Source organism: Malaclemys terrapin, chromosome 4 (assembly GCF_027887155.1).
Source record: "Malaclemys terrapin pileata isolate rMalTer1 chromosome 4, rMalTer1.hap1, whole genome shotgun sequence".
Lineage (NCBI taxonomy): Eukaryota > Metazoa > Chordata > Testudines > Emydidae > Malaclemys > Malaclemys terrapin.
In genome coordinates, this window is record NC_071508.1 from 88,524,915 (window position 1) to 88,539,032 (window position 14,118).

Genomic DNA, 14,118 nt, shown 5'->3' on the forward strand with positions numbered 1-14,118 from the left:
GCGGAGCTGTGTCTAAATAAAATGGCTTTTCATGCTTATTAATTGAGATGTCTCCAGATCTTTAAAGGTTATATCCTCCCGTGAGACTTGAGACGCCTACCGTGCACAGGAAATGCTAGCTAGGTATCTAGCTCTATCATTCCTAAGGTCAGGTTTAACTGTGTGAATGAACAGTACATGCACAACAATGGTTTTGGTTGTTTTTTTTTCCATCCTGTAGTAACTGCCTTTTTCTGAATTGTTTTCATTATGGCTCTCCCCTTAGCCATCTATCTTTGCAAGCGGACCATGCAGAACAAAGCTAGGCTGGAGCTGGCGGATTATGAAGCCGTAGGTATACTGATGTTACAGTTCATGGAGCGGGAGCAATGCTTTGTTCGAAAACTGAATCTTTCTTCTTAGTGATTTGAATTCACCTTTAGCAGGGAACTCTCTATTTTATTATCACTATTATTTTATTTTATTTATTTTCAAAAGATTCTATTGGTTAATTCTTGAGAGAACGTCAAACTCCTAACCGAGGATGTACATGATACATATTTTAGTGTCTCACCTTTAAGTATCCACAGCATACTCCTTCAGAGATCTGGGGCATGTTGCACAAGAGCTTACACTGGGGCTGCTTTTCTGGTTAGCTTTTGTCTTTACAGGAGCCAGTGGGGTGATAAATGTTCAGATATATTACAAGGTTAGCATTCTTGGACAATTACATTGCTGCTGATGCATATCTCATATTTGTAGACTCTCAAAGGAACGATTTACAAAAAATTTGAGCTAAATTTTCCAAATTCCATATACAGGCATTAGCTATGTTTAGTAAAGAGGCATTGTCAGGCTAAAAAAGCAGACATGTGAAAATGCCCTTAACCTATGTTACAAGTCATTCGCTGTTTGCATTACTCTGAATGTAGGCAATGAAAGCATTCTAGCCAACTGCACTTTTGTTTATAACTGGGCTCTAGTCAATCTAATTTTCAGGTTCTGCTTAACTAGCTCAACAGAGTAGTGGTTGAGTTTCAAATACTTCAATGGAATGTTTGTTTGAAAAATTGTTTCTATTAGAAATGTGTTTTAATTTTATGAAAACATTTGTATTGGTCTTAGGTTTTGTTTTAAAACAAACGAACAAAACTAATTTCCCCTTCCCACCTCATTATAAAATCTAAATTTGGGAGCAAATGTGACCCAGCAGTGACCTGTTTAATATATCTAATTCATAGCCTAGCCTGTCCCCATCATGCCACAGATGTGCCCTGTGCTGACTCGAGATAAAGAAAGAACTCTCCATTGATTGCTTTTGCACACAAGGGACTATGAATGCTCCATTGGATCCTTGCACACAAGTCTTGTGGATGACAATAGGATAGTATATAAATACACTGAGGACAAAATATGGCCTTCAGTGACTGACTGGAGTCATGCTGCTGCTGAATCCACATATGGACTGCATTTCCGTGTACAGTAGGAAATAACAGTAGACTATTTTCTGGCCACAGTATACTGAGTTAAATTCTGCTCTAACACTAATCTAAATCTCCCATTGGGCCAGAGAGAGAGTGAGCATAACTCTCTAGCCTAGCAGATAACACAATGTCCTGGGAGACCCAGGCTCCAGTCCCTGCTCCAGTATCTATGTATGTATTTTATAAAACATGGAAAAAATTCAACAGGAGAGATTGAAAAAGGCCCATCCCAGAGAACCTTATAGCCAAATGGTTAAGGCAGTCTCTTGGGAGGTGGAAGACCTGAGTTCAAGTCCCTGTTCCCAGTTGGCAAAGCTGAGATTTCAACCCAGGTCTCTCGTATTCAGGCATAGTTAAGTTTTCTTTTGCCGCTTTACCTGCTGATTTCCTGAACCCATAATTCAGGAGAACATCCCGATTCAGGACCACGCTTAAGCATGTACTTAATTGAAGGCATATGATTAAGTCACATAGAATTCAATGACAGGTTTCAGAGTAGCAGCCGTATTAGTCTGTATCCGCAAAAAGAAGAACAGGAGTACTTGTGGCACCTTAGAGACTAACAAATTTATTAGAGCATAAGCTTTCATGGACTACAGCCCACTATGCATCCGAAGAAGTGGGCTGTAGTCCACGAAAGCTTATGCTCTAATAAATTTGTTAGTCTCTAAGGTGCCACAAGTACTCCTGTTCTTCTTTTTATAGAATTCAATGTGACTTAAACACATGCTCAGATGGTCTCCTGAATGTGTATGAACTTAGACTTATGCATGAATGGACTTCTGGGGTAAATGGGTAAATTCTATGGCCTGTTATACAGGAAGTCAGACTAGATTATCTAATGGTCCCTTCTGGCCTTGGAGTCTGTGAATTTATGAACCAACATGTATGTGTTTAAGTGCTTTCCTGAACTGGAGCTATAACAATAATGGGCTATAGTGGTAGAACCAATAATATCTTACCAACCAGTAAAAAGTTAAAACATTTTAACCCAGAGTAAGTGAGAAGAGAAGAGGAGAATCAGGCTAATAGTGTTCTATGTCTCCATACCTCTGTGTGCATGTGTGTAAATTTGACTTCAGAATACCTGTCAGTGTTATGAAGTTAATTTTAGAAATGGGCTTAAACTTGGAATTCGAGCCATGTCCCAAACCCCACTCTACATTCTGATCAAGTTCAGATCCATCTCCAAACTTTGTGGCTCAGGCCTCTCACTGTAATGGTCATGGAGCAGAAATCTAAACTGAACCTCAGACTTAAACAAAGTTTGGATCTGGATCCAGACTTAAGCAGCTTGGGCCCATCTCTAGTTATTTCCATTGTCCTAACAAATAATCAGTTTCCTTTCATGAATTGCCCTGACAATACCCAGACTTCAGTATGCTGCACTGTGGAGTGCCTTCAGGGTTAATAATCCACTGGACAACTGAGGGATGGTCATCCTTTATGAAACAAGTAAGGCCGGAAAATACCCTTCCTCCTTCCCCACCCAGCTACCCCGCAAAAGCAAAGCATGCAGGTAGCAGTCAGCTGCTATCAGAATGGGAAGTTGTCAGTTCCAAAAACTTTCACAGTAGAAAGTACACTGAGGAATACATGGAAACAAGTCCAACACTGTTTTATTAGTAGAGCTCTGGCAGTCTGTTTCACACCCTGTTACAACTCTTGCTTTGGGCCTTCCTGTTTCTGCTATGTGGTGGCTTGAAAGGGACACACACACCATTGCATTCACATTCATATCATACTTTGCCTACTTAGACAATTTACCAATATTAATTTCAGTGTTTTGAGCTTTCCAGGTTAAATAAACTGATGCAATAATTTAGTTCTTAAACTGCAGTTGTAATTAGTGTGATTAATTGTTCTCTTCATTTGTTTCTCTTATCAGGAAAATTTAGCAAGACTGCAGAGGGCTTTTGCAAGGAAGTGGGAATTCATCTTTATGCAAGCAGAGGCCCAAGTGAAGTAAGTATTCCCAGTTCAGTGAACTGGAGGAGTCTTTAGAACTTTGTTGGGGAAGGGGATTGGATTAAGACAATGTTTCTCAGTTAAAGCCTTTGCCAAAATTAAACTCGGGATTTATTGGTAAATTCTAGTCCCTGTCACACTGGAAATAGCATAGGGCTAATTCACAAGATCACATACTATGAGGAAAAAATGCCAGGATAAAGATGGGTGTAATCATCTGTGTGCAGGTCTGGAATCCAGGAACTCCTGAGCTTCTTGCTCTTGTTCAAGTCTCTTACCATTTGTGCCTCAATTTCCCACTCGGTATAAGTGGGAAGAATAATACCTGCCAGGCAGGTGTATGAGTTAATGTTTGTAAAGTACTTTGAAGATAAAAAGTGCTGCCATTTCTGCAGTAGCTGTACAGTTGGGCTTCATACAGTACATTTGTTTTATAAATATCCCCAATTATTTTTCCCACGGAATAAATCAAATCCCAGAAAACTCAGTTCTATTGTATCCATACTAACTGACCTCCTTGTACTACCAAATCATTGTGGACTATTATGTAATACTTCCATAAGGCTTACTCGTATTTTACGAGTACTTTTTTTTACCCTCTTTCTCCTGTCATTCCACCCAGAACTGGGAATCTGCAGTTTACCTTCTATTTACCCATGACCACAATGTGCAATCTCTTAGTAGTATATGCAACATGACATTACTACTCCCACAATATGTACATGGTTCTGTGTTTGTGAAATTAGGGTGCTTAGAAATCTGTGTGTCCGTGTTGCAGGAGTTGTCACATGTGAAAACTACAAGGAAGATGAAGGAGACATATTAGTGATACAGAATACGGATATTTGTATTCTTGGGAAACACCGAAAAAGCAGAGGGAATTTGCACTTTCAGAATCAAACAGCAAAACAAATGTTACAAAATGAAAAGTGATTGCTACTTCTTATTATGTATGTGTATCTATGGAAGTGTGTGTATCTATATTTGTAGTACTTCGTTGATTAACACTGTAATTACATTGTAATTATGGACCATTTAAGAACATGGTAATTATCCTTAAAATAACATGGTAATTAAGGGATTATTTCAGTTCAGAATGCTAGTATTCTGATGAGATGAGAAAATTGGAAGTTACAATAATAATTAGTCTTTGAGATGCTTAAAGGTTCACTGCCAAGATAAAAATCATAATTTTGTTTGATTATGTTCTTCTGTCACTAGTAGCACAGATCATTACAACTGGAAGGATTTTAAGTCTTGTTTTCTTTTCACTATCAGTGATGTTTGTTTACTTTTTCTCCATTTCATTCACTTGGAGCAGTAAAACTCAACTGGTTGCTCTCACTTCCTGTCGCTAGTTGGCTTCATTTCTTGGTTTTCAGACACTACTCCAGTGCTGTTTGGGCTTAGGTTTCCAGCACTGCAGAGTAAGATTTAAATTGAAAAACAACAAGCATCTGGAAACATTCCTTTTCATATCAAGTTTTGTACTCCCCTCCCCCATCTTGCATATAGAATTCCATTGGTGTATTTACCTGTAAGCTGGACATGCCAAAGCCCTGGGCAACATCAAATGAGCAGTAATATTCAGTGTGGACTTCAATGAGCACTCTGGTTGCTTCGTGTTTTGAAAATCAGGCCACCTGCTTAGTGGATTTAGTTGCAATGCTTGAAAATCATGGCCTTAATGCAATTAATTATATTGTATTTTCATAATTCAATATTTCTAATTTTAAAAAAATTGTAATCAATGGCACATTCTTGGAGATTGTATATATAAAAAAGCCCAGATCCTGGATTGTGTCGCAACCATTTTATGTTTTACTACTAGAACAAAGCAGCCCTAAAGTCAGTGTAACCAGCCACAGGAGGATTACCCACTATGGGCATGGGAATCTTTGAGTGTTGTAAAGCTGGCATAACATCTCCTATTCAATCCCGTACACCTTTGTCTGGCATAAGGGGCTAGGTTGGAAGAAAGTGAGCTGAATCTGAAGGCTTGTCTTCACTATGGGGGTAAGTCGACCTAAGTTACGCCACTCCAGCTACATGAATAATGCAGCTGGAGTCGATGTAGCTTAGGTCGACTTACCCTGGTGTCTTTACTGTGCTGCATCGATGGGAGATGCTTTTCCATCAACTTACCTTACTCTTCTCAGGGAGCTGGAGTACCGGAGTCAACTGGAGAGTGCTCTGCTGTCGATTTAGCGGGTCTTCACTAGACCTGCTAAATTGACACCCGCTGCAACGATTGCAGCAGCGTCGATCTCCCCAGCAGTGAAGACATACCCTGAGTCTCTTATCCTCAGCTGCCATGCCCTTGGCCCATTGACAGCCACCTGAAGGCTGCTCTAACTTTATGCTAGGTGACCCAGAACTGGGGGAGCACAAAGCCTTTGCATGCCGCCCTCCCAGATAGCACTATGTGCTCCTCATCTGCAGCCAAGAATCTGGGTCATTGTCTCAGCCTTATGATGCTATGTTCCAAGAGGTGATATCGTAATTCCATTTATAGGTGGATCAACAACTGATCGCAACCTCTCCAACAAGGGGTGGTGGTGATAAAGACAAATAACTAATAACCCCCATAATGATGGGTTTTCTCCCAACTACTACTTTAAATTCTCATTTAAAAATAGCGTCAATAAAGATGCTGAATTGAGAGCTTTAGAAATGGACATCCTCTGTATAGGAACAAAACAGGTACAGCATATGTAGTGCCAGTGTAGGCTTCCACCACACTCCTCCATCAATATGCTTCAAACATGTTTGGAAGGGACCACATTATGCATAAGGGGGATTGTTCATTCTCCTTGTCCCATTCAGTCTCTGACTTGTCTTCTGAAATTCCTTAAAAGTGCCAGTTTTGATGGTGCTACTGGTATTTATGATGTGGGGATCTGACCATGAGGAATTTGCAATAATTCTGTTACTATGTCCAATGTGGAACAATTTTGTGAAGTCGTGTTTATTTGACTTCTTCTTCGAGTGATTGTTCACGTCCATTACACATTAGGTGTATGCGCGTCGCGTGCACGGATGTCGGAAACTTTTTCCCTTAGCGGCTCCCGTCGGGCCGGCGGGGCCCCCTCCTTCCTGCCAGAGCGGCGCCCCGCTCCAGGGTATATATATCCCTGCCGACCCGACCACTCCAGTTCCTTCTTACCGTCCGTGGCGGCGTTGGAACAACTCTGTCTCTCGTCTGAGAGTGTCCCTTAGCAATAGTCAATTAGAGTTATCTAACAGTTATCAGTTAGTTGTTGTAGTGTTTAGTCAGTAGTGAGGGAATGGCAGTGGCCAAGACCTCTTTACAGGCCGCGCTAGACTCAGCAGACGCTGCGGCTAGAACAATTGCGTCGGGAGTCGTGATGAGACGTTCGGCGTGGTTGCAGGCTTCAGGTCTCCCGCCGGAGGTGCAGACCACGCTGCAGGACCTCCCGTTTGAAGGTTCGGGCTTGTTTTCCGACCAGACGGATGCCAGGCTACATAGCCTTAAGGACTCACGAGCGACCCTTAAGTCGTTGGGTATGCACACCCCGGTAACGCAGCGTAAGCCCTTTAAACCCCAGCCGCCGCAAAGGCAATACCACCCTCGACCCCGACACGAGCCGTACCGCCGTCGAGGCAGGGATAACAGGCGGAGACGTAACAATACGCCTAACCAGGGCCAGAGTCACGGCCAGGGCAAGCCACAGCCAGGAAATAAGCCAGGCTTTCGAAGTTACGCCCGAGGACAGCGTACCATATCCCATTCCGGATCCTCCTCTGTCTTTCAAAGACCGCCTGTCCCATTTCTACCGGGCATGGTCGCGCATAACATCGGACCAATGGGTCCTGCACACAGTGAAGGCGGGCTATACCCTCCAGTTTTCCTCGCCCCCTCCCTGCCATCCCCCTTCCCCGTCCCTCTTCAGGGACCCTTCTCACGAGCAACTTCTCAAGCAGGAGGTTCAGACCCTTCTCGCTGCTGGAGCAGTAGAAGAGGTTCCAATAGACCTGAGGGGAAAAGGATTCTACTCCAGATACTTCCTGATCCCCAAGGCAAAAGGAGGCCTCCGTCCTATTTTGGACCTGCACGATCTAAACAAGTTTCTGATCAAAGCTCGCTTCCGTATGGTCTCCCTGGGAACTATTATTCCATCCCTGGGTCCGGGGGATTGGTATGCTGCCCTCGATATGAAAGACGCCTACTTTCACATCTCAATCAATCCGGCCCACAGACGTTTTCTGCGCTTCGTCGTCGACCAGCGCCACTTCCAGTTTACGGTCCTGCCCTTCGGCCTGGCGTCAGCACCACGAGTGTTCACAAAATGCATGTCCGTGGTAGCAGCCTTCCTTCGAAAAGAGAAGGATGCGTGTATTTCCGTACCTGGACGATTGGCTACTCGCGGGCAGGTCGGAGGCCGAGGTCCGGTCTCACGTGATGCTGGCCCTGCAGACGTTCGACAAGCTCGGCCTCCGGGTCAATGTGCCCAAGTCCACGTTAGTCCCCACACAGAGGCTGGACTTCATAGGTGCAACCCTGGACTCGGTAACCGCACAAGCGAGCCTACCAGAGGCACGGTTCAGGTCAATTCACAGAGCCGTAAGCACGGTCCTAATGTTCCCCACGACAACGGCAAGGTGTTGCATGCAGATTCTGGGGCATATGGCAGCTTGCACACACGTGGTCAGACATGCCCGCCTGAGGCTTTGGCCCCTACAGTTGTGGTTCGCCCATTCGCACCGCCCCAACAGAGATCCATTGGATCAGGTGGTCACGATCCCAAACCAGGTGCTCGGCTCGCTACGCTGGTGGCTAGATCACCACCAGGTATGCGAAGGGATCCCCTTCGATGCCCCACAGCCCACTCTGACGTTGGTAACAGACGCATCGGACTTGGGTTGGGGGGCACACCTGGGAGAACTGCGGACCCAAGGGCTGTGGTCCAGAGAAGACAAGCTGCTTCACATCAATCTGAAGGAGCTAAGAGCGGTTCGCCTCGCCTGTCAGACCTTCCGCGCCACCTTAAAAGGTCACAGCGTGGCAGTCCTGACAGACAACACTACCGCCATGTTCTATATAAACAAGCAGGGCGGGTCACGGTCTTCTCCCCTCTGTCGCGAGGCACTCCAATTATGGAACTTCTGTATAGCCCATGCGATACACCTCATCGCGACGTATCTTCCGGGGATTCAAAACGGTTTAGCAGACCGCCTCAGCCGATCCTACCGAATGCACGAATGGGCGTTTAGGCGAGACGTCCTGCATTCAATCTTCCGGAGGTGGGGCTTTCCCCGGGTGGATCTATTCGCCACCAGGGACAACAGCCAATGCCCTCAGTTCTGCTCGTTCCAGAACCTCAGCCGGGGGTCATTAGCAGACGCTTTCATGATTCCATGGGAGGGTGCCTGGGATATGCCTTCCCTCCATTCCCACTCATACACAAGGTTCTCCTCAAAATCCGCAGGGACAGGGCGACAATCATACTTATCGCCCCGGCCTGGCCACGCCAGCATTGGTTCACGTCCCTGCTGGAGCTGTCAATAGCCGATCCAATCACCCTCCCCCTCCATCGCGACCTAGTCACGCAAGACAAAGGTCGCCTACTCCACCCGAACCTGTCTTCGCTACATCTCACGGCATGGCATCTCTCTGGCTGAATGATGCAGAGCACAGGTGCTCTCACCAAGTCCAGCAAATCCTCCTTAATAGTCGGAAGCCCTCGACAAGAGCGACCTACCTAGCAAAGTGGAAAAGGTTCTCCCACTGGTGTGAGCCTCAACACATACAGCCTTTACAAGCCTTGGTTCCGTCGATCCTGGACTACCTTCTGCACCTAAAGAATCAAGGGCTTGCGCCCGCCTCTATTAGGGTTCACTTAGCTGCAATCTCGGCCTTCCATCCGGGAGAGTTAGGAGTGTCAGTGTTCTCCAACCCCACAGTGGCCCGATTTCTCAAGGGGCTGGAAAGGGTGTTTCCCTACTCGCGCCCGCCTGTCCCGACGTGGAGTCTGAACCTAGTCTTAACAAGACTCATGAGTTCCCCCTTTGAGCCCCTAGCCACTTGCTCCCTTACGCACCTCTCATGGAAGGTGGCGTTTCTCGTGGCCATCACTTCGGCCAGAAGGGTATCGGAATTGAGAGCCCTCTCTTCGGAACCACCCTATACAGTGTTCCATAAGGATAAGGTGCAACTGAGGCCACACCCCAAATTCTTCCCCAAGGTGGTAACACAGTTTCACATGGGACGGGACATTTGCCTACCGGTGTTTTTTCCTAAACCCCATACGGACCCTCACCACCGCAGCCTACATACCCTGGATGTCCGCAGGGCGTTGGCTTTTTACCTGGAACGGACCAGGCCGTTCCGCAGATCGCCCCAGCTGTTTGTTGCTATTGCAGAACGTATGAAAGGCTTGCCTATCTCATCACAGCGCTTGTCGGCATGGATTGTGCATTGTATACGCACTTGTTACGAGCTCGCGAATGTTCCGGCCCCGGAGATCCGGGCCCACTCGACTAGAGCCCAAGCGTCCTCAACGGCCTTCTTGGCGCAGGTCCCTATCCAGGAGATCTGTAAGGCAGCCACCTGGTCGTCGGTGCACACGTTCACAGCCCACTACGCGATCCATCATCAGACCAGAGAGGACGCGATGGTCGGTCGGGCCGTGCTACAGTCAGTTGTATCTTGACTCCTACCCACCTCCAATGGTAAGCTTGGGAATCACCTAATGTGTAATGGACGTGAACAATCACTCGAAGAAGAAAGAACGGTTACTTACCTTCTGTAACTGTTGTTCTTCGAGATGTGTTGTTCACGTCCATTACACTTCCCACCCTCCTTCCCCTCTGTCGGAGTCTCCGGCAAGAAGGAACCGGAGTGGTCGGGTCGGCAGGGATATATATACCCTGGAGCGGGGCACCGCTCTGGCGGGAAGGAGGGGGCCCCGCCGGCCCGACGGGAGCCGCTAAGGGGAAAAGTTTCCGACGTCCATGCACGCGGTGCGCGTACACCTAATGTGTAATGGACGTGAACAACACATCTCGAAGAACAACAGTTACAGAAGATAAGTAACCGTTCTTTGTTGGACCCTGATACAGGATAGCCATTAAGTTTATGTGTAACTTTTAAGTAAACAGACTTCAGAGGTCAAGTATCAGGGGGTAGCCGTGTTAGTCTGTATCTACAAAAACAACAAGAAGTCTGGTGGCATTTTAAAGACTAACAGATTTATTTGGGCATAAGCTTTCATGGGTAAAAACCTCACTTCTTCGAATGCATAGAGTGAAAGTTACAGATGCAGGCATTATATACTGACACATTGAGAGCAGGGAGTTACTTCACAAGTGGAGAACCAGTGCTGACAGGGCCAATTCAATCAGGGTGGATGTAGTCCACTCCCAATAATAGATGAGGAGGTGTCAATCCCAGGAGAGGAAAAGCTGCTTCTGTAATGAACCAGCCATTCCCAGTCCCTATTCAAGCCCAGATTAATGGTGTTGAATTTGCAAATGAATTTTAGTTCTGCTGTTTCTCTTTGAAGTCTGTTTCTGAAGTTTTTTGTTCAATGATAGTGACTTTTAAATCTGTAATAGAATGACCAGGGAGATTGAAGTGTTCACTTACTGGCTTATGTATGTTCCCATTCCTGATGTCCAATTTGTGTCCATTTATTCTTTTGCGGAGGGACTGTCCGGTTTGGTCAATGTACATGGCAGAGGGACATTGCTGGCACATGATGGCATATATAACGTTAGTGGATGTGCAGGTGAATGAGCCCTTGATGGTGGGGCTGATGTGGTTGGGTTCTCTGATGGTGTCGCCAGAGTAGATATGGGGACAGAGTAGGCAACGAGGTTTGCTACAGGGATTGGTTCCTGGGTTGGTGTTTCTGTGGTGTAGTGTGTAGTTGCTGGTGAGTATTTGCTTCAGGTTGGGGGGTTGTCTGTAAGCGAGGACTGGCCTGCCTCCCAAGGTCTGTGAGAGTGAGGGATCATTATCCAGGATAGGTTGTAGATCATGGATAATGCGCTGGATAGGTTTTAGCTGGGGCTGTATGTGATGGCCAGTGGTGTTCTGTTATTGTCCTTGTTGGGCCTGTCCTGTAGTAGGTGATTTCTGGGTACCCGTCTTGCTCTGTCAATCTGTTTCCTCACTTCCCCAGGTGGGTATTGTAGTTTTACGAATGCTTGATAAAGATCTTGTAGGTGTTGGTCTCTGTCTGAGGGGTTGGAGCAAATTTGGTTGTATCTTAGGGCTTGGCTGTAGACAATGGATCATGTGATGTCTCTTGGATGGAAGCTGGAGGCATGTAGGTACATATAGCTGTCAGTAGGTTTCCGGTATAGGGTGGTGGTTATGTGACCATCCCTTATTTGCACTGTAGTGTCCAGGAAGTGGATCTCTTGTGTGGACTGGTCCAGGCTGAGGTTGATGGTGGGGTGGAAATTGTTGAAGTCCAGGTGGAATTCTTCAAGGGCCTCCTTTCCGTGGGTCCAAGATGTCATCAATGTAGCGCAAGTAGAGGAGGGGCACTAGGGGACGAGAGCTGAGGAAGCGTTGTTCTAAGTCAGCCATAAAAATGTTGGCATACTGTGGGGCCATGCGGGTACCCATAGCAGTGCCACTGACTTGAAGGTATAAGTTGTCCTCCTCACATGTTTAAAGTTAAGCACCAATTTAAGTGCTCTGCTTGACTGGGACTGGGAAATGTGGTGTCAAAAAGGCTATTCGCTGCCAGGTGCAGAGCAGATGTTAACAAAAAAGTTCTCTCACTAAAAACAAAAATTCCCTTTCATCAGGCTGGTGGAATGACCCCACAAATCACTTGGCATCTGGAATCTGACATTTCTGTATGGAAAAATGTGTCACTAGAACAGGAGTACTAGAATTGCTGTCAATCAGGTCCACAAATCCAGGGGGAAACTGGGAGCAAGTCAGAAAAGTGAAGTCGTGGATTGTTTCATTTTTTTATTTTCCCAGAATTGACAGAAAAAAGGATAAAACTGAAAGGAAAATTTTGGACAGCCAGGAAAGAGCATTTTGGGATGTACATAGGCCAGTGGTAAGTCTCTTTTTAAATTATGCTACTTAGCAAACCTAGCGATGTTGGATATGCTGCAAGGAGAGGTTAGCTTTAAAACTGCTGAACAGATTTTCTTCACATTTCAATTGTCCATTAGGAGATCTTCAGAACAAGCCAAGTTTGAACAAAATTGTTTCAAAAGTTTTAGATTTGTGCATGCACAACATTTTTGATTTGACCATAAAGTGAAAGTGTAAAGGTTCTTTTTTTCATAAGTAGAATTCAAAAGCAGTTAAACCCGTTCTGTTCAAGTTTTCTAGAAAAACTCAGCTTCGAGCTGAGACCAAGTAATTTCAGCCTGAATGGAAGTTGTGTGCTGAAGTTATGAGCAAATGAATTGGATGCTAAGATTCAACTTAATTAACATTTGCAGTTACTGATTAACTAATATGATTTATAATACACACCTTAAAGAAAGCATCTTGAAAAAGATCCTATTATGTATTTTTGTAACAATATTTATGCTGCAAGCAAAGGATAAAAACTCTTTTTTTTTTTTTTTTTATTATTGCTTTCCAGTGGGAGGAGGTGGTATGTACATTGTTAACATCAATGGTAATATTATGAATGTCCCTTTCTTAGCCAGGCTGCGTGAACACAACAGAAATGGACATCAGAAAGTGTCGCCGTATGAAAAACCCACAGAAGGTCAAAAAGGTCAGGGTTTTTTTTTTTTTTTTCAGAACAATAACAACTATGTTTTACACCAACAGTATATTGCATCTTTCAAATGAGAATTTCAAAGTAATTTACAAATATTAATTAAGCCTCCACATTTGTAAGTAAGTTTATTATGTTCATTTTACAAATGGACAGGTACCAGACCAAGTCTTGGCAGAGCTGAGAACAGCACTAGGGAGTTCTGACTCCCAGACCCCTGCTGTAGCCACTAGACAGCACTCTTTTCGAATTAAGACCTGATTATTTTTTCTTTTGCCTGGGATAGTCGTCATTTTAATTTTGTGACCACAGAGCTCCCATTTTAACAAATATAGGCAACATAAATGAACTGTTGGATATCAGCATGATGGTCCCAAACATGTCAATATGCTGGCTATTAAATGACATCATAACCTTTCAATGTTTCATACAAATGTCAAATAAAGAAAAAATAATTAATTGAACAAAAAGATGCCTGCTATTGCCTTCAATACCTGACAAATAAATGCACTACCAGTGATTTGATGGTGTTTTTCTGTTTTGTTGTTGCTATTGTTTTTTAAGGTTTGTGGAAAACTTGGCTCATTGACACCAAATTAACCCTTTTTTCAGTGTATCAAAGCCTCAGGATTAAAAGTTATTTCCCTAAGTTCTCTTAAAGTTGTTTAGTATCATGTTTAGGAGACAATTGAGATAGAATTGGATTTCCACCCCTATCTTTTCCTGCCCCCCATCTCAGTTACTGATCCCTACAAACATAAACACACATGCGTAACTTCATGCACAAGGCAGTTTCCCTGAAGTCTGTGTACCCTAAAAAATGCATAATAACCAAACTATCACTTCTCAAATATAAATGTCTCCATTTATTGGGGAAATGCAATAGACTTGTAGAGTAGAGCAAAAATCAGTTATTTTATATCTAGATAAAGTGCTTCAGCATAAGAAATAAAGGGTTT

General features: G+C 44.6%; 1 protein-coding gene across 6 annotated transcripts in view; it reads left to right on the plus strand.

Moving 5' to 3' along the window:
- The window catches only part of RGS6 (regulator of G protein signaling 6), a 516,863-nt gene that overhangs the window by 414,974 nt on the left and 87,771 nt on the right, over positions 1-14,118 (plus strand). For all 6 annotated transcript variants that reach the window (XM_054028464.1, XM_054028466.1, XM_054028465.1 and 3 more), the window contains 4 exons: positions 266-330; positions 3,352-3,428; positions 12,397-12,478; positions 13,082-13,156. In XM_054028464.1, coding sequence (XP_053884439.1) covers positions 266-330; positions 3,352-3,428; positions 12,397-12,478; positions 13,082-13,156 — 299 coding nt within the window. The remainder of the gene's footprint in view (positions 1-265; positions 331-3,351; positions 3,429-12,396; positions 12,479-13,081; positions 13,157-14,118) is intronic.